Source organism: Cervus canadensis, chromosome 4, assembly GCF_019320065.1.
Source record: "Cervus canadensis isolate Bull #8, Minnesota chromosome 4, ASM1932006v1, whole genome shotgun sequence".
Classification (NCBI taxonomy): Eukaryota; Metazoa; Chordata; class Mammalia; order Artiodactyla; family Cervidae; genus Cervus; species Cervus canadensis.
The window spans coordinates 95,765,350-95,792,721 of NC_057389.1; the positions used below are offsets into that span (position 1 = coordinate 95,765,350).

At 55.9% G+C, this 27,372-nt stretch overlaps 2 protein-coding genes across 3 annotated transcripts in view; one reads left to right on the forward strand and one right to left on the reverse strand.

Moving 5' to 3' along the window:
• Nucleotides 1-22,102, reverse strand: part of DNAJB1 (DnaJ heat shock protein family (Hsp40) member B1) — a 34,854-nt gene extending 12,752 nt beyond the window's left edge. Inside the window, exons 1-2 of the mRNA XM_043466945.1 lie at nt 21,968-22,102; nt 15,001-15,148 (exon numbers count right to left, since the gene is read on the reverse strand). The gene's annotated coding sequence lies outside the window, so the exon portion shown is untranslated. The remainder of the gene's footprint in view (nt 1-15,000; nt 15,149-21,967) is intronic.
• TECR (trans-2,3-enoyl-CoA reductase) lies at nt 1-27,355 on the forward strand. 2 transcript variants are annotated; one of them, XM_043466942.1, is made up of 13 exons: nt 1-330; nt 24,332-24,382; nt 25,066-25,117; nt 25,422-25,466; nt 25,551-25,654; nt 25,730-25,845; nt 25,928-26,033; nt 26,148-26,220; nt 26,319-26,362; nt 26,437-26,494; nt 26,578-26,666; nt 26,974-27,019; nt 27,106-27,355. In XM_043466942.1, exons 1-13 carry the CDS (start codon nt 316-318, stop codon nt 27,231-27,233), a joined length of 927 nt encoding a protein of 308 aa, XP_043322877.1. In that variant the 5' UTR covers nt 1-315; the 3' UTR covers nt 27,234-27,355. The 2 variants fall into 2 exon arrangements, with proteins under 2 accessions (XP_043322877.1, XP_043322875.1); XM_043466940.1 differs by lacking the exon at nt 1-330 and having other exon boundaries at nt 24,063-24,382.
• The last annotated feature ends 17 nt before the right edge of the window (nt 27,356-27,372 follow it).

Sequence of the window (27,372 nt, forward strand, 5' to 3'; positions counted from 1 at the left end):
CAAGCTCCTTCTTTTTCCTCCGTCCTCCTCCCTCTTGCCCGTGCTTCGTCCCCCTCGGTGGGTCCAGGAAGCTGATTGGCTAGCCCCGTGGAGAGAGCCGCTAGTTCCTGCACCGACCGGCTCTGCGGGGCGGGGACGAAGGTGGGCGCCTTGCGCGCTGATTGGCTGGAGGGGCGCGAGCGGCAGGGAGGGGCGGGGCGGATACGGATCCGCGGTTAGTCTCGCGCGGCGGTCGTCACCGCGTGAGGTACTCTGTGGTGTGTCGCGCGCAGGTAGCAGGGACCGCAGGAGCAGTAGCCGCCGTGCGGGGGAGCCATGAAGCACTATGAGGTAAGAAACGAGAAAACGGGGATTGAGCGACTGCCGCAGATCTATTTTTCTTTTTCGTGAGATAGTCGGACCCCGTTTTACGTCCTGAGCCCAGGAGAGAGAGCCGGACGGCGCAGGCGCAGTAAGCGCGCGTTGTGCCCAGGGCCACTCGTAAATCTCAGTGCGCAGGTGCGGGGTAGGTATTTATAATTCTGCAAACCTGGCTGTTTTGGGGGTGCCTTTTCTTGGGGTCTCTGCAGGACCAGGGAAGCTTGCAGGTTCCTCGCAGCTTCCCCTGCGGGATGAATTGTAGACTTTGGCAGGGGAGGAACGAGGGTATGGAACCCTTGCTCTCACTCTGAGGGTGTCTTGCACAAACCTTGCACCATGCCTCCGCCTCTGGCTTAGAAAGGGGCTTTGCAGTCAGTCCTCTCTGGCATGACCTTTGGACCCCTTCCCTCGCCCGGGACGGCTCCCCGAGCGGCTTAGGTGGTGAAGGAGGTGTAGCTGCAGTGCTGGCTGATCTTTGCTTTCTGTTAATCTAAGAGATCATCTCCTTCAAGCCCTGCGTGTCACCGAGGAGAAATCTCACACCCGCAGCCACTTTTGAAGTCCAGGACTTCTGACTCCTAACTGGGGCCTCTTTTACCCTTAAAACGAAGTGTTCTGATGCACTTATCAACCTAGCTGATAATATAATATTAATAATTTAATTTTTGCTGGCTTATAAGTAGCATTAAATGATAAACTAATTTGTTATTAAAGTTCATAATAATAATTTAGAGAGTGTTACGTTTGTGCCAGTGAGAGTCTGTTACCTTGTTTTCTTAGCCTCACAGCCCTGTGAGGTAGGAGACTATCATTATTGTTGTTTTTGTAAATGAAGAAACAGTCTCAGAGATGTCAAATAACTCGCTCAAAAGTCCCCAGCTAGTTAGTAAATGCAGGACAGAGAGAAATTCAGGACTCCAGAGGGTCAGTTGCTAACCACTTTGCCATACTGGTCCCCAAATGAAAATTAGGCAGTTGAGAGACTTTTTTTTCCCCTTTCCGAGTTTAAAAAAGTGTGTTAAAATACACATAAAATTTACCATCTTAATCATTTTTAAGGGTACAGTTCAGTGGCATTAAGTATGTTCACATTGTTGTGCCACTATAACCACCATCTACATCCACCTCCAGAACTCTGTTCTTTGCATCTTGCGTAACAGAAACTCTGTACCCATTCAACTCTAACCCCCTTTTCTCCTCTGCCCAGCCCCTGGCTACTGTCATTTTACTTTTTGTCTGTTTGAATTTGATCATGTTAAGTGGTTCATATAAGTGTAAGGAGACAGTCTGATTTTTGTTTGCTAGTGAAATACCACTGCTTCTGCCCACTCCCATTACTACTGCTACTGTTACTATTATTACTTTCTGTGGTAATTTACCCAGAATCTTTTGAAAACTTTAACCCAGAAGTCCTTAGTGATTTTTGACGTGGCACAAAAATGAGGAGGTAGAAGTTAGTAATCTCTTATGCCTCATTCAGCTTTATGATTGTAGAATGAAATTTTTCTAATACAGTTCTTCTAATACAGTTTTACCTTTCAAAGCCTATCTGTAATCCTGGAGAAAAAGCCACATTCAGTTTGAAAGATGGAGGATGGGAGATACATGTGGCCTTTTACAAAATGGAGTTAGTTTTGGTAGTTAGCAGGCAGATAAGGTAGGCCCCTGAGGATCCCTGGGGTGGACACTTTTGTTCTGGAAGCTTGTCACAGCCTGAGGGTTATGGCTTGATCGGGAGGACACTCAAATCCTGCCCCTCCTGGAAGCAGAAGCTTCACACCCACTGTTCAAAGTGACCTTGGAGGAAAAAAATAAAGTTGTTATATTTCCATGTTCTGTGTTATCATTCTCTGCTGACATTTGCCACGTAAGCACTGAGGTGGTAGCTCCAGGCTTTCTGTACAGGAGTAAACTATCTCTCAGCCGAGTTTGCACATCAGGCTGATCAGCTCTTTTACAGGTATTTGTTGCAGATCAATAAAAATAGCAGAGATTCTTTCCTTCACATTTAACACCTTGAGAAAGACTGTATTTCCGTTTGGGACTAAGTCTGTTCTTCCACATCCTCCACCTGCCCCTCCCCCCCACCCCCAAAGCAATCCCTAAAGCACTGGGTGATTAACACCCACCAGAAAGACCTTTTTGACTGGGAGAGAGACCTTGGAGATTATGAAGTGTAATTTATAGAAGCGATAGAGATGATGCTCAGAAAGGTGCGGGACTCGCTCAGTGACACAGTGAAGTGAGTGAGGGTTGATATCTGATATTTGAGGCAGGTAGGATTCCAGCTGGAGGAGCGATTTTTGCTGCTGTTTCGATAACTGTTTGCTGACACTGCCATTCTCTCTTCTGTGGTCCCAGAGAAAAATGCGACTCTTCAGTGGCCTCATTGAGACGAGGCAGGTAGAATGGGTTACTCTTGGGCCTTCTCCCAAGCAGGTCTTTGGAAGGCAGAGTGGGCCTTGGGATTGTCTCGGGGTCAGAGCAAGGTCATCAAGGGAACTGCTTATCCAAAGCTATAGGAAATTTTTTCTTTTTTTTAAATTTTGTTTTGCCATTGCAGATGAGAGGTCCAAGTAATGATCCCAGTGGCAGCTCAGCTCTTACCTTGGAATCTGCTGATTCCTGGGAAGATGGGTCTGTCTCAGCTTCCTTTCATCTGGGTCACTGCTCATTTCCCATTGCTAGAGCCCAGAGGCAAGGCAGCCTCTTCCTCCTGGGGTCTCTAATAGGATCTTCCATTTAGGGTCCCATTGAGGTCCCCATTTAGAATCTTCTCCTGCTCTTCCCGCCTCCCCTCAAAAGGGTAGCTTTGTTGGTGCTCATCTTGTGAATAATATAGTTCTTGCTTTAGCTTCTCCACAGGAGTGAGTATGTGAAAGTTCGACAAGTAGAGTTCTGCTGAAGAGGCAATTGTTTGAGCCAGAGAACTGGGTAGGAAGGGGGACGTGAAGAAGAAGGTGGACCCATGTATAATGGTGTCAGAGGGTGCTTGGGCCTTGGATGGGCCTGGCTCTGCCACTCACTAAATAACTAACCTAGAGCAGATTACTTAATCTCTCTGAGCTCCTCGGAGCAAAATAATTGTGACAGCAAAGGCCAGTAATAACATTAAGAAATTGCTGGAACTACATCATAAGGGGTATTTATGAAAGAGGAGGTGCTGCACGCAGTACTGGTTTATTTATTTTGACTGTTGTGCATGATTTCTTCATATGAAAAGCAATTTAGTTTGATTTACTTGGTCTTAATAAATCTCCAGGCATCATGTTGAGTAGAAAAAAGCAAATAGCAAAAGGTTTTGTAAATTTTAAAAAACATACCAAATGAGATTTATATGTGTTTTTTTGTGGATAGATACCTAATTAAAGGATAAATCGTAATATGAGGTTAGAAATGTATGGGAATTACACAGTAAGAGGAACCATTGCTTGGGGAGGGATGGAAGGGGAGGAGACAGCATAGGGAGGGCTTCAGCTATGTCTTTTTTTAAGGAATCTCTTGTAGTAAATAGAGTAAAATATAAATATCTGTTTAACCTTGGAGGTGGGATCTTAAGTGTCTGCTGTCTTATGTACTTTTTTCCTTCTGAATCCTTGGGTCCCTTTGGAGTAGAAGGTGAGGGATAATTTGGGTTTTTGTAGCCATTGAGCGCTGTGTTAACATGCGGGTTTCTGACTTCTGCACATTAAATTTGGTGCCTGTTTGCGGGAAGGTGTTGTGTTCTGATGGAAAAGGCAATGGCAACCCACTCCAGTACTGTTGCTTGGAAAATCCCATGAACAGAGGAGCCTGGTGGGCTGCCGTCTATGGGGTCGCACAGAGTCCGACACGACTGAAGCGATTTAGCAGCAGCAGCAGCATCATTGTGTTCTGAGATGGGGCCTGGTTGATCTCTTCACTCACACCCTGCTGTGTGCTGCATCCAGCAGGCCTTCAGAAAACGCATTTGGGATTGATTGTTTATTTACAGACAGGGTGGGAGTCCTGTTATGATCCCCCTCTTTTTTTTTTTTTTTTCTGGGTCATTTTTTTTTTTTCTGGGTCACTTTTCTTTTTCCTTCTTATTTGGCTGTGCTGGGTCTTCATTGCTGCTCACAGACTTTCTCTAGTTGCGGCGCATTGGCTTCTCATTGCAGTGGCTTCTCTTGTGGCCGACCACAGGCTCTGCCTGTGCTTCAATAGTTGCAGCATGCAGGCTCAATGGGTGCTCCAACGTGTGTGAAATCTTCCTAGATCAGGTATCAAACTTGTGTCCCCTGCATTGGCAGGTGGATTCTTTACTACTGAGCCACCAGGGAAGCCCCTGGGCTACTTTTTGTTGCTGGATACCAGGGGCAGGTCACATTTCTTGTGTCCTTGCCAAAACCCTGAGAGTTGGATACTCCTTCTCCCTCCGTTTTGTGGATGAAGAACCTGAGGCTCAGAAAGGTGAAGGAGCTTGTCCAAGGTCACATCGTGGTGGAGACAGGATCCAGACCTAGGTCTGTCTGTAGAAGAGCCAGAGCCACGGTAATGTTGGGGATGCTGGCATTGCTGGTAGTAACAGCCACCGGTGGTTACTGAGGCCTGTGAGCACCTGATCAGGTGGGCATCGGTGTTACTTCTACTTAACAGGGAAGGAACCTGAGGCTCAGAGAAGTCAGTTAAGTTGCTCAAGGTCATGGAACCAGCAAGCAGTTTCTGTCCCTGTAACGATTCCCTGCTGATGCTAGTTCGGTTGGTGGCTGTGCTGTGCTGAGTACCCAGCATCCCTGGAGGGAGGATGCAAGGGGCCCTGTGGGCCTGTGTGGTCCTCCGACAGACAGCCCCTCTGCCCTCACATTGGATGGGCTGCCCCTTGGAGTTCCGGAGGTGAATTAGATTGGGATGGGGTAGCCTCAAAGCATGGTGAGCTTTCAGGACCTTTCTTGTGTTGACGTGTGTCAGACCAGGAGCCTGTGGGGTTGGGGATGGTTTTTAGGTTTTTCTATACTCTGCAGGCTCTGAGCAGGTGGTGATTCACATTGGCAATTCTCCTGGTGAACCCCTTTCTCTGGCCCTTAGAATTGTAGCTCTACACTTTAGCCACTCACCCCCTTGCTTCTTAGAATCTCATTGCCCTCAGACCTCAGTGAGTTCTAGAACTTTCAGATAAGGGGTGCTTCCCCCGAGCCACACAGTCAGGTCCCCTTTGGGTGGGGCGGTATCCTCCCTGGGAAGACAGAAAAGCCTACCAAGCTTTGGGTCAGAGCTAGGTTCAAATCCATAACTGCCCTGCACAACGTATGGAGCCCATAGATTCTGTAACCTCTCAAGCCAATTTTCTTATCTGTAAAATGGGGATCCTGGTGTGGGGGTGTGCCCTCAGTGGCTGACTTTGGCTCCAATCTTCCCAACTTTGCCTTCAGGGACATCAGGTTGATAGCTTGAAATCAGCCGTGGTGGGGCAGAGGGGGTGGGCAGGGGTTGTATTTACACCATGGACTGAGGCAGATGCTACAGGCAGGCCCCTCCCTCTTCCCCAATCCCAAGTTATGAGCTGCACACCCCTGGGCACAGTGGGCCCTATCTCACAGGTTATCCCTTCAAGGAATTACTGCTCTGGTGAGCGTTAGATGGGTACAGCACAGCAGCTAACATTTAACTAGTTGGGCTGACCCACACCATGATCCTAAGGGCTTCCCTTGTGGCTCAGACGGTAAAGAGTCTGCCTGCAATGCGGGAGACCTGGGTTCGACCCCTGGGTCTGGAAGATCCTCTGGAGAAGGAAATGGCAACCCACTCCAGTACTCTTGCCTGGAAAATCCCATGGATGGAGGAGCCCGGTAGGCTACAGTCCATGGGGTCGCAAAGAGTCGGACACGACTGAGCGACCTCACTTCAATCTTCACACAGTGATCCTGAGGCCTGAGAGAGGGAGTGGAGGCGGGGCCTGGGTGGAGGAGGCAGGGCCTGGGTGGAGGAGGCGGGGCTGAGGTGAGGAAGTGGGTGGGAAGAACCAAGTGGTAGGGGTGGTGGTGGGTGGGCGGCTGGGCGCAGGGTGGGACAGCTGTTGGAGAGACTGGTGAGGGGCTCGAGTGGGGGGTGGGGAACCCTGAGCCTAGCAGAGCCTCTTGAATAACTGGTTCCTAGGGAGTGAGAAAGGTGGAGTTGACAGCCCTGAGTGTGTTAGCGTTGTTAATGCAATTGAGTTTGGTTGGGAACCCCTGTACTTCACTGACAGGCTTGGCCGGATGAGAAAGGCCCGGAGACCTTGGGCTGGTTGGTCAAGTTCAAGCTAGATCTTAACACCCTCCTGCTGATATTGACAGTGGCAGCTGAGAATGTTTTAATACCTGGCCACAGCCAGAGCATTGTGATGAAAGTCACTACTGATACAGTGCTCACTCTGCTTTTTATTTATCAACTCATTTACCCCTCAAAATGAACCTGTGAACTTGGTACTCTTATCCTTATTTGAGAGATGGGGAAACTGGGGCCCAGAGTAGGGAAGCAGCGTGAATTCACAGCTGGTGAATGGCAGGGCCCAGATTCTACTAGACCCAGAGTGGGCTTTGCTGTGGGTGGGCCCAAGCGACCACGCACTGCAGAAGGAATGAAGTGTGGCCGAATGGCCGTCCCTTTAAAGGCAGGCCACCAGCTCTACCCTCAGGACAGTTACTTAGCTGTCTTGGGACATTTCAGTTGTCTCATCCGTGAAGCCAGGATAAAGACAGCTGTCTTGGGACTTCCCTGATGGTCCAGTGGGTAAGACTCCATGCTTCCAATTCAGGGGGCCCAGGTTCCATCTCTGGTCCGGAACTAGATCCTACCTGCTGTAACCAAAGATCATCAATCCCATGTACTGCAATTAAGACCCAGAATGGCTAAATAAATAATTTTTTTTTTCCCTAAAAAGATGCCTGTCTCAGGGAGCCCCTGGTCCATCTGAAGTGCCAGCTTACTGTCTGGTCCAGGGTCAAGGTCCAGATCATTAGGTGGTCAAGGACAGAGCTGTATCAGTGAGGCCACCTGGAATACTTTCTGCATGTGTTCTCTCTAGAACATCTCCAGATGTGTTAATGAACAAGACCCAGCGGGCTCCTGGAGATGGAGTTGTGCCAAACAGTATGCCCAGATACGGAGGAAGAAGCTCAGAAGCCCATGATGGTTCTGATGTCACACACCCTGAAGCCACATTTTGGAATGAGCTGTTCTGTCCTTCTCTGTGGGAGGACTGTCAATGAAGTCACAGCACAGTCAGAACCCACTTTCTAACATTGTGAGAAAGAACCATTCCAGGAAACAGGTGTCCAGAGTGGGCCTGGTTCTCTGATGCCTGTCACAACCTCCTTCCTTACAGGCGCACCACTGTGTCTGTTCTTGGCCCTCCTGGCCATGTTCCTCACCCAGCAGCAGCCAGAGGGCCTCTGGGGAGGGGAGGATCGCAGCACTCGAAACACCCCCCTCAGAGCTTCTTGTCCTCCTCTGCTCCCTACTGCCTTCACTCATTGCTGGGCTGGTTTCATCTCGAACATCCACCGCCACATTCCTGCCTTGCACATAAGCCCTTCCCTTGGCCAGAAATTCTCTTCCCTCTGTTTTTCCCGTGCCTGCTTTCTTCTCGTTGAGAGCTTAGCTTCGTCGTCATCATAGAGCCCTTCCTTGACTGTCCTGCTCGAGAGGGGCTACTGCACCCTGTTCCTCTCCTCTGGCCCTCCCTGGGCTGTGGTTGTGTTTTCATTTGGGAACTTGATGGTCCTCCTCCCTGGACAGAGTGAGCTCCGTGAGGGGAGGGGCACAGGTTGCTAGCAGCTCCTGCTGGTCTGGACACTTTTCCGTGGTGGGCTCTGATCACCTCTTCTCCAGCCTGTCTCCTTTTTTTTTTTGCCCTTGGCTGTCCTGGGTCTTTGTTGTGGCACTTGGGCTCTCTAGATGCAGTGAGTGGGCTGGTTGCCCCGAGCCATATGGTATCTTATTTTCTGAACCTAGGTTCTCGGCATCGGAAAGTGGATCCTTAACCACTGGACCACCAGAGAAGTCCTCCATTGCCTATTTACTAGTGCATTCCTTCTGACAATTTTTTTTTCTTCTTTGTACCTATTGTGTGCCAGGAATACTGGACTGAAGGAACCTTCAGCCTCTACCTTCAGGGTCTCTTCGTCTAAGCCAAAGCCTGAAAGAAGTCTTCTGGGAAGGGAGGAGCTCAGCTTGGGCAGAGGTCTGGAGGCCAGGCTGAGTGGTTATGTGATGAGTGGTAAGGCTGATCAGGCCAGGCTTTGCAATGACATCCGTGGACTCACTGGTGATGGAGGTCCTTTTTCCTGTTGATATTACCCAAAAGCTTAACTTTCAGAGAGCAGTTTATTGAGTCCTTGGAGGGCGCGCCCACTGTGGTGTGTGTTATATAAACGTGTAAGAGTAGTGGTTCCTTATTACCGACAACTGTGTTGTGGGTGGTGTTGGGCACTCCCCGCTCCTGCTCCCGCTCCCGCTCCCAGTCCAGTGCTTAGAGACGGGCCACGAGCCTCTCAGTCCTCTGGGGGATAAAGGGCCTCTCAGTAGCTTGCGGTGACTGGCAGGCTGGCACAGCCTTCCCCCTGTCCCTGCTGTAACCAGTCTCTTATGTAAGCAGAGCTCATGGGCCATTCAGGCAGCCCGGGAGACTGCAGAGTTTGCGCAGTCTCGGGGCTTCTGAATTCTTGTTTTCCTCTTTAAAAGGACCAGGGAGCAATGACTGAGGACCGTGCCCATTGTGGGAGGGGCCTGAGGGAAGGTGCCTGTCCTTTGGGTGGGACTGGGTCTTTCAAGCTGGTGGGGAGGGCAGTGGTAAACAATCTGCTTGCCAATCACACGGGAGACGCAGGTTTGATTCCTGGATCGGGAACATCTCCTGGAGGAGGAAATGGCAACCCACTCTGGTATTCTTGCCTGGAGAATCTCATGGACTGAGGAACCTGGCGGGCTACAGTCCATGGGATTGAAGAGTCAGACTGAGCACACACACATAATTTAACCCTAGCATTTGGAACTTCATAGAGCAACCGGAAGCAGGTTGAACTTGAGGGGGTCCAAAAGCTGTAGCTTCTGGTCTTCTTGTTAGGAGAAGCTGTCTCCCAGGACACCTCAAGAAGCTAATCTAGAAGAAGAGGGGTGGGTTGGGGGAGTTGCCGAATTGATGCTTCTCAGGAGGTGCAGTTGGCAGAGCGTGTCTCTGGTGGGGTGGTGGTGAGGGTAACAGCAGAATTCTTGGGAAGATACGTATAGCCTGAAACAGTGTGTTGTTGAGTCCACTCCGGAGAATCAGATCTCTTGCAGTCTCCTGGCTGGAGGTGGGATCCACAGAGGACAGGCTGGGGTTGAGCCGGGAAATCCCAGTGCTGGCCCAGATTCCGGAGACGTAGCTCTCCTCGTCCCATCCTCAGATCCTGTCATTCAGGTCTCAGCTTGAATGTCACTTCCTCCGAAAGGCTCCCTCTGACCCACCCAGGCCACACTTGTCACCTTCTCATCTCTTCTGTTTTGCTTGAAGTGGCACTTAACGCCTTCAGAGAGCTGTTTGTGTGAGGCTGTCCTCTGTCACCCCCACTGTGGATCAAGTGATTGTGTGCCTGTCTGTTAGAGACCCACGAGAACAGGCTGGGTGGGCTCAGGCAGTTAGCTGCATCGTCCATGCCTCCCCCCAAACTGTCCCGCACCCAGCAATCAGGAGGACCCTCCAGCTTGCGGAGTGCCTGGCGGTTCCCTGGAACTGGTGGCTTTAACTGAGAGCACTTGTAGCTCTGGTGCGTTAGCGTGGGCGCCTGCTTCTCTTGGAACTTTGGAACTTGGCCATTTCCGCCCCCCTGTTTTTGACTCCAAGTTACTTGAACCCTGAGTGTTCATGTAAGGATGACATGGGAATTCTACAGGAAGTGCTAACCATGACGGGCAGGCCCCAGTAATGTTTCCTGCCAGGCTTCTCCAGGTGCCATCTGAGAAGTGGGCCCTGGAACTATACACATTCTGAGCACCACATCCTGGCTCCCCGGGGGCCTCAGTGGATGGCAGCATTTCCCGTCTCTCCAGCTGGGCCTGGGAACCTGCACTATCCAAGGAGAGAGCGTGGGGAGGGGTGTCTGTGTGAAGACCCTGGGTCTCATTTCACTGTCTCTGCTGGAGCCGAGCTGGCCAAGCTCTGTGGGGTTGGGGGAGGCTCTGAGGGCCTTGACCTGTGAAGTTGCTCACAGGTAACACTGGACAGGGGGCAGACAACCGAGGGCGGCTTCCAGCACTCCTTTTGCAATAGCTGTAGCTGGGTTTTTTCTCTTAAACTACCTTTCCCTTTATGGACATGGCTGGGCCTGTTCAATATTCCAGAAACCCTGCCCTCCTCCATCAGTCTTCTTTCACTTGTTAATTACTCTCCTCTCTTTGTCCCAGGATATATATCTTTCCCCCTCAGCATTTTCATGTTCCTGAAGTTGGGATGCATCTTACGATTTGTATCTGTCCACCCATTTATCTAATGTTGGCATATGTGTCCCCCCTCAAAAAAAAAAAAAAGACTTGGCAGCTTGTTTTGAATCAGTGACACTTCAGGATCCAGGAATTAGGGTGTCTTTCTTGGTGCTTGCCACCTTCATTTTCTCATCGCTGTCAGTGCTTCCCAGCACTTCCGAGCAGCAAGAGGTTCCTTCTCAAACCAAACCAGACCAAACCCCACTTGTCCGAGCAGCAAGAGGTTCCTTCTCAAACCAAACCAAACCAAACCGCTCCAGCAGCTTCCCATTCCTGGACTCACACCTGGAGGGCTCGTCTCGGCCTCCACTCGGCCTGCTCTGCAGCTGCGTGCCTTTGAGTATACTGTGCTGCATCCAGTCTTCGGATGTTCCTGAGCCATGCCAACTTGTGTGCTGCTCCAGGGCCTTTGCAGTTTCCTCCGGGAGCCTCATGCTGGTCATCACTTTGGCTCAAGTCGCACACCCTCAGAGAAGCCTTTCCTGACCGCCTCCCGTGGCCCTCTGGGCTCCCTGCCCAGCTCTTTCCTTCCCAGCTGGTTCATCCTGACCTCGTGTTACGTAATAGAGTCTTTGCCCATGTTCCCCTTGAGCCCAGTGGGCTGGGGCGGGGGGTGGGGGGACGCTTGGCCATGGTATCCCAGCATCTGGGCCAGTGCCTGGCGTGCTGCACACAGGTCTTTCTGTTCTTCATCGAGCCCAGCACCCTGCACAGGCCTGGTGCAGCGAGGGGCTCAGTCAGTGTTGTCTGAGCAGATGAAGAATGGGAACTTCTCAGCCAGCAGAAGGCGTTCTTGGGGGTTTGAGATGCCCTCCGTACATGGTTGAGCCCTTTGCAGGTGTCTGTGTAGGAACCCCTTCCGAGCTCTGCCTGGCACTGGACACTGCATCCAGGGCTCTGTGGCCTCTCTGGCCCGGGCCAGGCGTCTGCAAGGAGCCCAGGGAGCAGGATCGCTGGGGGGCAGAGCCCTCTGGCCTATGTACGGGAAGGTTTGATGGGCTTGCTCGGAACTCCTGTGGGCCACGTATTGCCTGGGAGCTGGGCAGCCCCTAGGGCTGAGGCTGGACTGGGATACGGACTCTTTCTCTCACACCCTGACTGGGCAGTGCCTGCCGTACTGCGTGTTCTTGGGACCTGCGTGGGGCTGAGCAAGTGAGCAACGCCAGGCCCTGGGACCAGGTCACGAGTCACTGCTTTCAGAAAAACAGTGGAGTGGTGCCTAATGGTAGCTGGAAGACCTTACAGATATTTCTGAGACTAGGTCACCGTGAGACTTTGGGCCAGTAACTCAGAAGGAGTTCACAGAATTGGGGACTTTTTGCTTTAACAGGGCCCTCTCTTTACTCATCTGCTTATTTATGTGAATATGGCTTCTTAGTATTTACTTGAATAAAGAAATGTCAGAATAAAAGCTCTGTCTCATTCTAGCAATAAGAAATAGTCACCTTGGCTACATGAACTGATTGGGAAAATGGAACATCCATGCCATCTAGAGACCCAGTGCTGATAACCTCCTGTGTATGGTTAATATTTAGTGACTTGTTGATGATTCATAGTTTATATTTAGCTGATACTGTAATGATAACTCATCCTGAAGGATTTTCTCCTTACACTTAGAGCCTTAGGTCATGAAAATGTTTTTAAGAAATTTAATTTCAATTTGAGCAGTAGATATGATGCCCAGTAATAACCTTCAATCAGGTACTTCCCTGGTGGTCCAGTGGTTAAGAATCAGCCTGCCATGCAGGGGACACAGGTTCGATCTCTGATCTGGGAATATCCCACATGCCTCGGGGGCAAGGAAGCCTGTGTGCCGCAACTACTGAAACGCCCTAGAGCCGGTGCTCCGCAACACGAGAAGCCGCTGCCGTGAGAAGTCCGAGAACTACCACGAAGCATAGCCACTGTGCTCTGCAGCTGGAGATAACTGGTGAGTCACAACGAAGACCCAGCACAGCCAAGAAAAACCACCTCACAGACCTTCAGTCATGATCCTGTATTTGAATAAAACTCAGTGCAGGAGGGTAGCGAACAGAATTCAACTTCAAGGCAAAAAAGGAGCAAATATTAAGGAGCTTGTTTATAGCTTTTTTTTTTTTAAAGTGGAATGATGGTAGATAGGAAGCTACTTAGGTATTTAGACCCTGGTGAGATTTAACAGAGCCCCATAAATTTTATATAGAATTTGCAATATCTGCAGTAGGCCAGAAATGACATCTTTTTGCAACTGTTCAAGCTCAGATGAAAAAGTATTGTCAACTTAAAAATGTGTTGGGGGCTACATACAATGAGCAAAATTATTTTAGGGATACATGTGCATGCTCATTTAGTCATAGTCTGACTCTTTTGCGACCCCATGAACTGTAGCCTGCAAGTCTCCTCTGTCCATGGGATTCTCCAGGCAAGAGTACTGGAGTGGGTTGCCATTTCCTCCTACAGGGGATCTTCCCGACCCAGCGATTGAACCCACGTCTCCTGGGACTCCTGCATTGGCAGGTGGGTTCTTTACCCCTGAGCCACCTGGGAAGCCCCACACATGACCAGAGAGTGTTCATAGAGCACCCAGTTTGCTCACAGATGCTTCCGTGTGATTACAGGAAGGAGGAGAGGTGTTTCTCAGTGAGCTGGATCTCTCTGGAGTGTTGTCAGCATTTCAGATTTAACATGTCCAAAACTGAGCCTGGATTCCCGCCCCAGCCACCCCAACCTCAGCCTGCATGTTCTGCTTGACTCCCACTTCCCCACACCCGCCCCTGCCAGTTAACGGCAGTTCTAGTCTTCTCCTCACCAGGCCCCAGGCTGTTTGACCCACCTCTTTCCCTCACTCCTCATGTCCAGGAGTCAGCAAATCCTGTATCTCTGCCTTGGGAATACCTGTGGAATATAACTGCTTCTTATGAGCCCTGCTGCCATCATGAGGCCCAGGCCAGGGATTGGCAGGCTCTACCTAGGAAGGGCCAGATGGTAAATGTTCTAGGCTTTTCTGGCCATACAGCGTCTTGACAGCTTCTCAGCCCTGCAGCTGTCACAGAAGCAGCCCTGGATGAGCCGCCAGCCAGCGATCATGGCTGTGTCCCAGTGAGCCTTGTGGATACTGAAATTTGAATTTCATGGAATTCCCATGTGCCATGAAATAGGCTTCTGATTTTTTTCTTAACCACTTAAAAGTGTAGAAAAAAAAAAAAAAAAAGTGTAGAAATCATCTTACCTTGTACAAAAATAGGTGGTGTGTCAGAATTAACCTCTGGGCCATAGTTTGCTGGCCCCTTGGTTTAAGCCATCCTTTATCTTGATAACTTCCTATTGGTCTTCGGGTTCCATCCTTATTCCCCCATATACAGTCCAGAGGATTCCTTTAAGAACCTGTCAGGTCACATCCTTCTGCTGCCCAGAACCCCCTATGGCTCCCACTTCAGTCAGAGTAGAAGCCACAGCCCTCACCGGGCCCGGGAGACCGTGCATGACCCATCATCTCCTGTCCTCGCCTCCTTTCCTCCCTCCTCTACCCCGGTCCCCAACCACAGGAGCCTTGGCTCTTTGCTTAAGCACCCCGAGCAGGCGGCACCTCAGGCCTTTGCACAGGGCGTTCCTCTGCGTGGAGGCTCCTCCAATCTCAACCGCCCTTTCCTTAACCATCTTCAGGGCTTGGCTCAACATCCTCCTGGGGAGATCTTTCTTGACCACTATGTGAAACTGCCAGCTCCCTTCACCTGCCACTCCCTGTCCCATTTTATTTACTTTTTGACTGCTGCGCAGCATGTAGGATCTTAGTTCCCTTACCAGGGATCAAACCCATGTCTCCTACAGTGGATGCATGGAGTCTAAACCTCTGGAGGCCAGGGAAGTCCCTGTAGCTATTCTATGGTCTGTGTTCCCTGCTAAAATGTCAGTTCCATACGGGCAAAGATTCCTGTCTGTCCTTCCAGGGCTGAACCCCCAGAGTCCCTAACTGCCTGGCATGTAGTAGGTATTTGGTTACTGTTCGTCACTGCTTATACAGTGGAGTAAGTCTCTATTCTCATCTGAAGAGGGGAGTAATAATAAAGGAGATCATTTGTGTCAGGACCTGCCTCCCTGCCTGCACGTTGTGAGTATACAGGATGTGTTAGCTGTTGCTGCTGCTGTGGGCATTAAGGCCGGCCACGTGGGTCTCAGACTGGGCTGTTGCGCAAAACTGACCTGCCTGCTGCACCTGGGCTGGGTGTGCTGGGCGCAGGTCGGGAGTCAGCCTGGACGAGCGCCCTCTGCTGGTCAGCGTGTTGTCAGCCTGCATCCACAGGGCTCAGCGTCTCCTCCTCTTCCAGCTCTCTGGCCGGACAGCGCCTTCCTGCCAGAGATGCAGAGAGACCAGATGTGATCACCAACCTTGACCTGGCCAGGGTGTGCAGGGTTGCAGATCTGGGCCGTCCTCCTGGGGTCTTGGGGCCAGGGACAGTTCTGGAGGAAGAGTATTGAGTTATAAGGAGCAAAAACAGGTGGGGCCCTGCCCCTGGAGCCTGTAACTCCTGAGCCTCTGCTGCCTTGTCCGTAAAGTGGGGTGACAAGGCCAGCTCGAGCTGGTGGAGGCTGGGTGCTGGCACCCTGCTTGACGGCTGAGGGAGGGGGCAGGGACTGGGTAGGGAGCAACTGGGGGGGTTGGCTGAGAGTTTTGAGGGCATGTCAGGCAGTCTGTCTGTCGTGATAAGGGTTTGGGGCATCGTCCAAAGGGCAGGAGCCTGTTGAGGAAGGCAGCCCAGGGTGAGTTGGCTGCCTGCATCTGTCACTGGGAACTTTTGAAGCAGAGGTCCCTATTTTCTCATCTGCATTGTCCAGGTCAGGGCTTCATAGGTGGACAGGGTTCAGGGCCACTGGGCGGGGCCCTTTGCCACATCTTCCATGGGGATGCTCTCTATTAGGCCCTCTTACGAGCATTCCTGTGTCAGGGCGCAGGCAGGGACGGAGGCTGGTCTGACTGTGGCCTCTGCAGCACTGCCCCACCCCCATGGCAGTGGTTTTCCAAGCTCATTGGTGGCTTTAGTCTGTGGCAGAAAACTGCAGAACAGCTGCTGACCCTGCCTATGCCCCTCTGGCTGGTGTTGGGGTGACAGGCCCTTTGCCCTTGGTGTGGCCTGGCTCAGCAGGGGCCCAGAGTCCAGCAGGCCAGCCTCCCAAGGACACTCCCTGGGGAGGTGACTTGTGCAGAATCCAGACCTCTGGAACTGAACGTTAGCAAGGAGCGGGGTGCCTTCCAGATAATCAGGTCCAGGCTTTGTTCCCCCTTTCTTTCTTTAGCATTTAGCCCTGTTCTCCAGAATGCAGGTGGTTTTTTTTTTTTTTTTGTGAGGGTGGGCAGTGGAATTTTTTGGGCCCAAGTTGGCTGGCTCTGACCTGGTTCTGTGCCTTAGGCAAGAGCACCCCTTTTCCCAGCCCTGGTTTTCTGGGCTGCTTAGCTGGGGTTACAGTCTTCAGCGTACAGGCCCAGGTGATTGTGCAGGTAAAGATCTCGGCACAAGGTAAGCAAGCATATGATAGACCGTGCTAGAGGCGGCACTGCCAATGAACCGGGCCCTCACAGAGCAGCTCTGTCCAGGACAGCGCCCTCTGGAGGCCCCGAAGGCCTGTAACCGCCCAGGGAGGGGTCTGAGCCGTGGGTACCAGTGGGCTGCTAGTCAAAGAGTGTGGTGGCCCTCTCGGGCCCCAGACCCAGAGTCTCGCTGTGTTGGTCCAGCTCCTTCATCTTGGGCCTTCTGTGGTCATAGCAACCAGCTGGGGCACCTGGGCGCCCAGAGAATGTCCTGCAAGGCTGGCTACTACTGGGCTATGGGGGGCTCCTCCAGCTTCTCCTGCCCTTGGATCCCAGAGCCCAGGGACATTGGCATTCAGACCCTGCTATTAATCATCCTGCCAGCAGGGGTGGGAGGCAGAGCTGGCCGCTTGAGGCCCTGGGAGTGGGTGGTCAGTCTCTCTCTGCCCTTCCTACCCTGGGTGACATTCCCCGCCTCCCCACTGCAGCACTCCAGGGAGGCTGTGCAGTGCCCCCAGGCACCTCAGAGAAACGGGGTCAAGAGCCGAAGCCCCTGGGGAGGGAGGTATTTCTGGCCCAGCAGGTGCGGCCTGTGCTGGCTTCCTGGCAGCTGAGCTGAGCCCAGGTCTTCTCAGCTGCCCTGGCATGAGTAGTGTGACTTTGATATTTCTGGAAAGTGGAAGGGAGAGGGAGCCGAAAGTGCTGAGCTGCCGAGTCTAGGTGAACGTGTTCAAGACTCTGCATTAGTGAATGGGGTGTGCCGGTCCGGCCCATGCTGCTCAGGGCCAGGCCTCCATCCATCCTTTGAGTGTGGCCGCCCTTGTGCCCCCTGTGGGGCCTGTGGGTTCCAGGAGAGCCCAGGTCGGTGGCTGAGGGACCCATGGGGCCCTCTGCCCCTTTACCTGGAGTCTAGGCTGCATTGAGCAGGGCTTGCACCCACCGCAGGCCTCTTGTACCCCAGCCTCGGGAGCCCCCCCAACCCCAACAATCCTGCCTGGTGCAGGCACTGGCACTGGCCGTGCTGTGCCAGGCTGCCCAGCACGAGGCGGCTTGGTTGAAGGGCCCTTCTCTGGCAGGCAGCCCCTGTGGGGTCCCTGAGAGCCTGCTCTAGACAGGGGGCCTGTGCCACTGCTGCCAGGGGGCCTGTGCCTGCTGGGGGCACAGCTCCAGAAGTCTGTGTGGTGGGCAGTCGGGTCAGTTTACTGCTGCATGAGCTGGGAGTGCCCCTCGGAACTCGGCTTCCTCATCTGTGAGATGGAGTTAACGGCGCCTGCTCCCTCAGCTGCCCTGGGGACTGTAAAGGGGGGTGAGGAGAGGTGTCTGGGTAGCAGCTGCAGTTCTTACCCACTCCTGTCTAGAGGGTTCCCCTGTAGGACACACGGAACCGGCCGATGATGAGGGTGACCTGGAGTCCATGCTGACTCTCAGGCCTGGGCCCCCGGGTCTTGTTTATATCCGGGAGGGGCCAGAGGAACACTGGGCCCGGCTGTTTATGAAAATGGGGAAACGGAAGCTCGAGTGGGGCCCGGCTTCTGGCTTGGGAGCCCTCCTGGGCACTGGCGCCTGGGCCCTGTGTGCCGCGCCGTGTGTGGCAGCTCCCACGGGTAAAGCAGCAGTTGCAGACTCTCCCAGCCCGGGCTTAGGTGGTGCCTGCCCTTCCTGCCACCCTCCTGCTTGGTGCTTCTCTCTTCTGAGGCCCAGAAGACTCTCCTCAGAGTCCCTCCCCTCCCACCTCCACATCCAGACCCTCAGCACATCTGGTCACTTCCATCTTCGTGGCTTGTCCACTTCTTATTCCCTCCATGGTCACCTCCCTGCTCCTGCTCCCATCGGTGCCTCTGCCCTGGTCTCCCACTTTGCAGGGGGTGCCTCTGAACAACTGAATCAGGTCACACCCCTCCTCTGCTCAAGAACCCTCCATGGCTCCCACCTCCCTCAGTAATAGCCAGAGTCCCTCCTGTGGCCCACACTGCCTGTGCCTTCCCTCCCCCTCTGTGATCAGCCCCCTCACTCCCCATTTGTGCCTTCCCACTCTCCCCCTCCACACTCTGCTCCGGCCACACCGGGTCTGCTGCTTGACGCATTATACTGGTCAGGGACATATTAATACGGCTTTTGTTGCCTGTTATTGATCGGAGACGGATGAGTATCACTTACATAACCTGTCACCAGCCACAGGCGTTAGTTTCTGCAATGAGTTAAACATGCTGGTACAGTCTTGGCCTTTGCACTTGCTCTTCCCTCTGCCTGGAGAGCTCTTCTGTGTGGACGTGTGCACGGTGTGTCCCCTCACTTCCACTGGCCGGCCTCCTGACAACTCTGAAGTGGCCATCCTCCCCACTCCCGACTCCCCCACCCCGCCTCCTTTCTCTGTTTTTCTCCACAACTCTTGGTTTAAAACATGCCACTATTGATAATCTGTCTCCCTGTCCCCTGACCCCGCCAGAACGCATGCAGCTCCTGTGAAGGCAGGGATTCGGTTTTGGTCATGGCAGTGCCCGCGGGAAGTGGGGAGGCAGGAAGGCATATGTGAACGAAGGAATGAGCGTGAGGTAGTGGCTCCCCGGGGCCGCCTGGCTGGTGAGTGGGAGAACAGTGAGTGCACATTCTCCTGATCTCATCCTGCCCTGGGCGTAGGTACCCGGGTCGTTCACCTGGAGCTCCGGCTGCTGTGCGCACCCTTCCGGCCGCGGCCGCAAGGGGGCAGTGGAGAGCGCGGCAGCCTCCGCGGCTGCTGTCTCCCGAGCGCTGGTGATGAGCTAGAGCAGGACGTCTGCCGCCGCCCCGCCTCCGCCATCCGCACGTGTCTTGCTATTGTTAGGGTTCGGGCTCAAGGTCACCAGCTCCTCGCACCACCTCTCTGACCTTGGTGTGGTTGGGCCCCTTCAGGGTCATCGTCACGTTTTGGAGAGAAGAGGCCTGGCACCCTGTGTGTCTGCCACTTGTATTTTGGGTGTATCGGTCTGATAACATTTACTTTTTTGGGAGTTATTCTAGACTGGACATATTTGTGTGCTTTCTCAGGGAGGCCTTCCCTGACCACTCTGTCTGAAATGGCTGTCCTCCCCACTCCTGACCCCTCATTCTCTGTTTTCCCCTCATCTCTTGGTATAAAGTTTGCCACTGTTCTCTGTTCCTGCCCACCCCCTGCCCCCCAGCACATACAAACTAGAATGGTGGTGGTTATTGCCTGTAAGTCTTAGAGTAACCCTGTGAGATAGCAGGTGAGGCTAGCCCACTTGGTAGCTGAGAAAATGGAGGCTCAGAGAGGTTGGGTAACTTGCCCAGCTCCACACAGCCTGAAAGTAGGTCAGTCTTTTTGACCTCAGAGCCTCCTTGTGAGGGGCTGCTGGGCCTGTGGTGCTGCCTGCAGGCAGGGTGTGTGGAGCCTGTGAGCGGGGAGCCCCTTCTGTGTTGGGGGTGCTGGTGAAGAAAAATAGAGGGTTCCCTTGGAGCCAGAGCAGGCTCATTGCTGACCCTTTCCTACAGTCAGTGGTGAACCCAGAGCCTGGGAGCATTCTGGCCGCCAGAATGCTGGGCCCCGCAGGGTCGCGGAAGCTGGGCGGGGTGGCCTGCAGGCCTCACAGAGGCTTCCTTGGAACGAGGCTAGGGAAAGCTCCCTGCAGCATCTCCTGCTCTGGGGTCTGGCTGTTGGGCAGGGCCCCCCCCCCCCCCCAAGTGTGGTGACAGAGGGGTGAGGGAAAGGCCTTGGCTCAGAGGCTGGTGGGGAAGGGGCTTTGAGCCCCACCTCTGTGACCTTGGGCCGGGGCCTCCTACAGGTGTTTCTGGAGCACAGCTCTCCCCAGGCTGTGTTCTAGGTGCCAGGGAAGGGCTGAGGGCAGGGCAGTCCCCGCCCCCTGGAGCTGACCATCCAGTGGGAGGCAGGTGGTAAATGTCGGAGTTGCTATTTTAAGTTGATGGTGGGGAGGGACCTTGCTGAGGCGGCGCGGGAGAGCCCCTTGGGGCCTGGGGGAGAGCGGAGCCGATACTGAGAGCTGCATGTGCAAAGGCCCCGAGCCTGTCCTGCTCTCGAGCCAGGTCTCCTCATCTGCCACGAGGGGATCACCCCGGGAGCCTTGCCTCCCTGAGGCTCTGGCCCTCCAGCTAGCTCAAAACAGGTGCTCAGGGAGTGGGTGCCCCTCCTTCTACAATGGCAGCCTGATCAGCGGCATCTGCCCATTTCCACGAAGGTGGGGAAAATGGTGGGCCCCACTGCCTCGCAGTGTCTCTGGGTACTCCCCTTGGGTGGGGCAAGTCTGCAGCCTCCCCCCGCCCCCACCCCTCCTTCAGGGTGGGCAGCACCCTGCCCCTTGCTGGACCCTCCCCTCCCACCAGCCCTGACCTTGTGCTCCCACAAGTCGCTGTTGGCTGGAGCCCAGAACCTGGGGCCTCTGAGCGAGAATTCCTCCCGGGCTGGGTGACGGCCATCGCTGAGCCTCTCCTGCGCTCCAGGCCAGACTCCTGCCCTGTCCTTGTCCTCTGTCTGGTCATTGTGCCTGAGGCTTTGGGGCCACACCCCCTGCCTCCCCAGTGCCCAGACTTCAGGTCAGCCTGATGGGCTTTGTTTCATTCATCTTCAAGCTATCACCCTGCTCCGTGTCCCCCCAGCCCCTTCCCTCCATGGGGACAGGAGGAGATGCCCCCGCCCCCTTCAGGAACTTCTGCCACCCACTCCTCCTCGTCCCTCACCTGCCTTCTCCCTTGGCGGGGGCGTCCTGAGCCTGCTGCCTTCTCTTCTGTGCTCAGGATCTCTGCTCAGCAGCCGCCTGGGTCACCTCACCCCAGTCCTGGGCCCCCACCCAGGCTGGCTTCAGGCCCGGGCACAGGGGTGTGTATGTGACAAGCATGGGGGTGAGTGCGTGCTTGGCACAGAGCAGAGGGTGGGGGGTGCAGTGGGGGGTAACTCAGGGACTGAAGATTGGAAGCGCATGACGGGGTTCCCCACATTTAGGCCCTGAGTCTGCGTGGGGCGGGGTAGTGGGGAGCCTTTGCTGCTCCTTGCCTCTTACCTTTTCTTTTTCCGGGTAATTAGAACTGGTTTGTACGCCACCTCCCTCCCCCCCAAAAAAAAACTACTTTGTTGAGGTGAATTTCACATAACATGCAGTTAACCATTAAAAAGTAAGTGGTTCGACAGCCTTCCGTACATGCACAGTGTCGGGCAGCCTCCGTCTCATTCCACAGCTTTCTCGTCACCACAGAAGGAGACAGGTCCCCGTTAGCTGGCGCTCCCCTTCCCCTCCCTGGTCCCTGGCAGCCACTGTTCTGTCGTGTGTCTGCTTCCGTTTACCTGTTCTGGACATTTCACAGGAACAGATGACCCCTGTGTGTCTGGCTTTTTTCACCTGGCATACATATGTGTGTGTGTGAGTATATATATGTGTGTGTTTATGTATATTCTCCTACCTGGCTTTTAAACTTTAAAAATTTACCTTTCTTGAAGTAATTATAGAGGCACAGACAGTTGCAAAATAGGTACCCCCCCCCCCCCCCAACCAGAGCCTTGCAGACCTCTCTGGGGTGGAGGTTTGGGGACAGGACATGAGAAAGGAGGCCCCACCCAGCCACAGTGGCCCTGAGCTGGGGCCGCCCCCCTCCCCAGCAGGCCAGGGGCCTTGCGTGCTGCCCCCCGGGCGGGCTTACCTTCGCGAGGGCGCCGCTGCTCCTTGCAGGCTGGGTGCGGCCGCGGCGGTGGCAGTGGTGGTGGCAGCTGCAGTGGCGGCCGCTGGGCGGGGTGGCCCCTGTCCCCGCCGCCCCCTCCCGCCGCCCCGCTTCCTTTCCCAGCAGCCAGTCGGGGCTCCGACGGCCAGTGTCTCCTCCCGGGTCCTGGTCTGGTGCCCGGGCTGGGGGAGAGGGTAGGATTTCAGCCCTCCCCCAGCAGCTGGCCGGCCGGGAGAGGGGCTGGTTGTATTTTAAGCTGTTGAGTGGTTCAGCAGGAACTTGGAGGCCTGCTCTCCCAGTAGATGCGGTGCGGTCGTCCTGCAGACCACACGGGTCCCGAAGACGTGGGCACTGCCCGCCGGAGACCCAGCAACTATTAATATACCTGCAGCCCGCCCAGGGACCTGCTGTCATTGCCCTTTCTGGCACATTTCGCCCGTGCGTGCCCCTCCCCTCTCCCGGGAGTCCCCTGGGTGGGGCTAGATGCTTGGGGGTACTACCAGCCCCCTCCTCCTGGCCCTTCTGTCTGACTGTGTCATCTGTGTGACTCCGAGGCATTCAGTAACCTGCCTCAGGTGATGGCAGGCTCCTGCTCTAGCATAGTAAAAGGGACGTTGGCCAGCACTTCTTGGGCTCTGGACTCTCCTGCCCTCGGTCCGTGACGAGGGACAGGGAGCATGGATGGACACACAGGCCTACAGTCACCCCTGGTGGGCATGGGGAGCCAGGGTCTGAACCCAGGCCCATCCTCTTTCCCTCTTTGCAGGCCCTTGGGGTCTCCTCACATCCTGAGGTTTTGGGGTGCGTCTCGTCTGTCAGGCACCACGCCAGCCCCTCAAGGCACACACCTGCCTACCCGCCCCCAGGCTGGGGCTGAGAGAGAAGCCTGGAATCAGTCTTGTGTGCCGCCTGCTGTGTCCCTCCCTCTCCTACTGGCAGTGGGGGGTGTGAGAGAGGAACCCTTTTCCTGGCGGGGAGGTCCCTGGGTGGGTGGGTGTGCTCTCAGAGAGCCCTGTCCAGGGCCCTGCCCTGGCTTCCAAGTTCTACTCCTTTTCTCCATGCTGCCTCCGATGAGGGTCTACCTGGTGGGAAGGGCCAACTTGGGGTCAGATCAGTCTTGCCTGCTATGTCCCCGTGTCTGATAAGAGCCACATCAAGCCCTGCCCTGGGGCCCTCAGACCTTTGATGATGGCCTTGGGCCCCGCTAGGCCTCACTCCAGCTCCCCCAAGTTCGCACCTTTCACTACTGGCTGGGGTGGCTTCTGCCTGCCTGCTTAGGATGGGTGGGTCAGACCCCCCTCGGAGCCCTGCCCCTCTCAGCATTGCCCCCACACACCACTGCCTGGGGGCTCAGAGACTGGGGCTGGGGGTGCCCGGGCTGTCTGCTCTGGGCTCTGGGCGCTCAGAGCCTGGACAATGATGCTGTGTTGGACTGACGTGGTGGTGGCCTTGAACAAGGCCTGGGTGGGCCTAATGAGAAGTAGGTGGAGAGGGGGGCTGGGGAAGTGGGGGCCAAGGTCTCAGGACTGGCTGGGGGCGCGTGCTGGAAGCTTCTCCGTTCCCAGACCCTTTCCACACTTAGAGCGAGGCTCTCTGCACCGGGAACCCCGGAATCTGTCACCTTCCCTGGGAACATGAACACACGAGGAAGCTAATCCAGAGTGTCCCTTGCAGCTCAGAAGGGGAAATGGATGATCTATCTCACGGATTCTCAGAATAGCTGGGATTTCTCCAAGCCCAGGGAGCCCTGAGGGCTGCGCTGGGCCCTGGGCTGCCCGCTGACCTCTCCCCCTCCTCCTGGTGGACTGGCTCTTGCTCTGCACTGTGCTGGGAGCCGCTTCCGTGCCAGTCCTGGGCATCTCCCTTCCTGCCTTGCTGTTGGGGGTCCATGTCCACGGGAAAGCCTTACAGCCCCCCAGGCCTGGGGGGGCGCTGCCCCCAGGTCCCCCCTCCCCAGGAGCTCTGTGGCGTGGCTCCTGGGGACTCCGTGTGGGGCAGTTTTATATTTAGCTGGGCCGTAGCTGCTGGACCACTCAGGTTACATCTGCACAGAAGCTGGCAGTGCCAGGGCAGGCACGGGCTTCCTTCCAGCACCGCGGCAGAATTTGATCGCGCCGGCCTGGCCCAGAGCGCCTCGTGTGGGGAGGTCTGTGGTGGGGGCTGACGGCCGGCAGCTGGGGACTCTGGCCGCTGCGGGCAGAGCAGGGCGGCATGGACCTGAGCGTGAGCTTGGTGCCCCGGGACAGCAGCCAGGGCCTCGGCCCCAGCTTTGGCCTCAACGGCCTCCCTCGGCCTGCGCCCCCCAAAGCGACCAAGAAACCTAAAAAGGCCGTTCTCTTCTTCGAGGTGGAGATTCTGGACGCCAAGACCCGGGAGAAGCTGTGCTTCCTCGACAAGGTAGGACCGGCCGTGGCGCCAGTTTCGTGGGCCTGAGAGTGCTGGGCCTGGGACCCCTCCTTTCCTGGGCTCAGCCCCCGGGGAGATGGATGTGCCCCTCCACTTGTGTCCTGACACCCACCGCCTGCCCTTCAGGGTGTGCAGGACGGGTGTGTCCCTGGGCCTGCCCCTGCCACTCGGCCCCTTGGGGCAGAGCGCCCTGTTCCCTGGGTGTGGTCCGGAGCTGGCCTCATGGTGCATGAGGAGGCCGCGCAGCTTCAGGGGACCCTGCAGGGCTCTGGGACCTGGGAGGGAGGTGGGGTCCTGAGACCTGCCCCTTTCTGAGGCCAGGCCAGGGGACGGGGGTGGTCCCATCCCAGGGAGGTCTGGAACAAACTGAGGGCCTTCACCCGGTAGGAGCTGTGGGTGGGGTGGAGAGGAGGGGCAAAGCAGGCTTGGCTTCTGTGCTCACACCATCTCCCAGCTGGTCCAGAGGCGTCCTGGCTGCCTGGTTAAAATGGCCTTCCGGCCCATGGCTGTGGTGTCGGCTGAATGGGTTGGGGGGCTTGGTCTCCAACCCTCCCCCTCCCATAGTAATTGTCTAGGACCTCAGGCCATCCCACCTCCCCAAGAGAGATCCTGGGCCCCCGGCCCTCCAAACTCCCCGCCACGGCTGACTTGTCCCGGGCCTGTGCTTCCCGCAGGTGGAGCCCCAAGCCACCATTGCCGAGATCAAGAACCTTTTCACCAAGACACGTAAGTCCAGGGCCAAGCCACACGGCCCCCCTGTGACCCCTCTGGGCAGGTACCTCTAGGTGGGACCCCATCCTGCCTGCCGCTCCCTCAAGGGCCTGCAGAGATGCCCCGGGTGTGGCCCAAGCCTCTCAGGGCTGGCCTGGGGCCGCCGCCCCCGTGTGGCCACCCGCAGGAACGCCCTTGCAGGGCTTCCGGAAGGACAACATCCCGCTTTGCCTGCGCTTCCGGTCCGTGTCCCGGAGCCACACCGGGGCCCAGGGGAGCCCACCAGGCCGTGTGCCTTGACACCCCACTCTCCCTACAGACCCACAGTGGTACCCCGCCCGCCAGTCCCTCCGCCTGGACCCCAGTGAGTACAGCTGTCTGCTGGGCTGCCCGGGTGGCCGTGGGCGAAGGCCCAGCAGCCCCTGAGCCCTGGCCCAACTCTCCTCAGAGGGCAAGTCCCTGAAGGATGAGGATGTCCTGCAGAAGCTGCCCGTGGGCACCACGGCCACACTCTACTTCCGGGACCTGGGAGCCCAGATCAGCTGGGTGACGGTGAGTGCCCAGCCCTCCTCCCCTAGCAATCTCCCCTCCCCGCTGCCCCCAGGGTGACCACCCTCCCCTCCCCAGGTCTTCCTGACAGAGTACGCTGGACCCCTCTTCATCTACCTGCTCTTCTACTTCCGGGTGCCCTTCATCTACGGCCACAAATACGACTTCACGTCCAGTCGGCACACGGTGGTGCAGTGAGTGGGGCCAGCTGGGAGGAGGCGTGGGGGAGGGGGGCCCGCCAGACCCGCCCCCGCTGAGCTGGCTCCCCGCCCCCAGCCTCGCCTGCATCTGCCACTCATTCCACTACATCAAGCGCCTGCTGGAGACGCTCTTCGTGCACCGCTTCTCCCACGGCACCATGCCCTTGCGAAACATCTTTAAGGTGAGCCCCGAGCTGCCCATCAATCCAGGTCCTTCAGCCCCGCCCCGCCCTCCCTGGTCCCCCTCACCTGGGTCCCGCCCTCCACGGGGCCTCCATCCCGCCCCACTCTTTCAGAACTGCACCTACTACTGGGGCTTCGCTGCGTGGATGGCCTATTACATCAACCACCCTCTCTACACACCCCCCAGTAAGTGGCCGGGGACCCTGCTCCCCCTGGGAACACCCCCACCCCCTCTTCCAACCCAGGCTCTCCCCTCACGGGCCTCTCCTCGGCTTCCTTTTCAGCCTACGGAGCTCAGCAGGTTAAACTGGCGCTCGCCATCTTTGTGGTAAGCAGGCCAGGATGGACAGCGGGGATGGGGGAGTCTGGGGGCCTCTGAGCTGACCTGCCTTCTCTCGACAGATCTGCCAGCTCGGCAACTTCTCCATCCACATGGCTCTCAGGGACCTGCGGCCGGCTGGTGAGTGGCCAGCAGCGGGCAGGGGTGTGGTCACCGGAGCAGGCCGGCCCGGGGGACTCATTGCTCCTGCCTTGTCCTCCCAGGGTCTAAGACCAGGAAGATCCCGTACCCCACCAAGAACCCCTTCACCTGGCTCTTCCTGCTGGTGTCCTGCCCCAACTACACATACGAGGTGAGGGTCTGCCCTGGGCTTGGAGTCCCCTGGGGAGGGCTAGCTTTGGTGGGGGGCGCGGTGCCTGGCTCTGTAGCTGCTTTTGCAGTTTGAACTTTAACATTTGGCGAGGGAGACTGTGGCCTTTTAGGGGCCTAGGGTGGGCGGTTGTCAGGCTGGCAGCCTCACCATGCAGCTCCCACCTCACTCCTGGCTGCTCCAGCACTGGAGGTCGGTTGCCATCCTCTTCCGAGAAAATGGCCCCGAGGGTGGGCGAGGCCTCAGCAGAACACCCCTGCCCGCCCTCATCTGGCCACTCTGCCCACAGGTGGGGTCCTGGATCGGCTTTGCCATCATGACGCAGTGTCTCCCAGGTGAGCCTGGCCCCGTCCTTCCCGGGGGCCCCGCCGGTCCCGCAGTGTGCAGCCCGCTCCCCCTGACACCCCTGTTCCCCCCACAGTGGCCCTCTTCTCCCTGGTGGGCTTCACCCAGATGACCATCTGGGCTAAAGGCAAGCACCGCAGCTACCTGAAGGAGTTCCGGGACTACCCGCCCCTGCGCATGCCCATTATCCCCTTCCTGCTCTGAACGGCGGCTCCCCACACCTGGGCTCGGCCAGGTCCGGCTCCCGTCCCGCCCCCCACTGCTGGAGGAAGAGTGGGGACCACTGCTCTCCAGGGTCTGGAATAAAGCCTGCCTGCCCGGCTGGACTCGGACTCGGCCATGT

Excerpts from the sequence above, each read along its gene's own strand:
- TECR (XM_043466940.1), top strand. The coding sequence starts at position 24,197 with ATGGACCTGAGCGTGAGCTTGGTGCCCCGGGACAGCAGCCAGGGCCTC. Across the intron at positions 25,467-25,550 it reads GTCCCTCCGCCTGGACCCCA|AGGGCAAGTCCCTGAAGGAT; the intron begins GTGAGTACAGCT and ends AACTCTCCTCAG. Across the intron at positions 26,495-26,577 it reads CAGGGACCTGCGGCCGGCTG|GGTCTAAGACCAGGAAGATC; the intron begins GTGAGTGGCCAG and ends TTGTCCTCCCAG.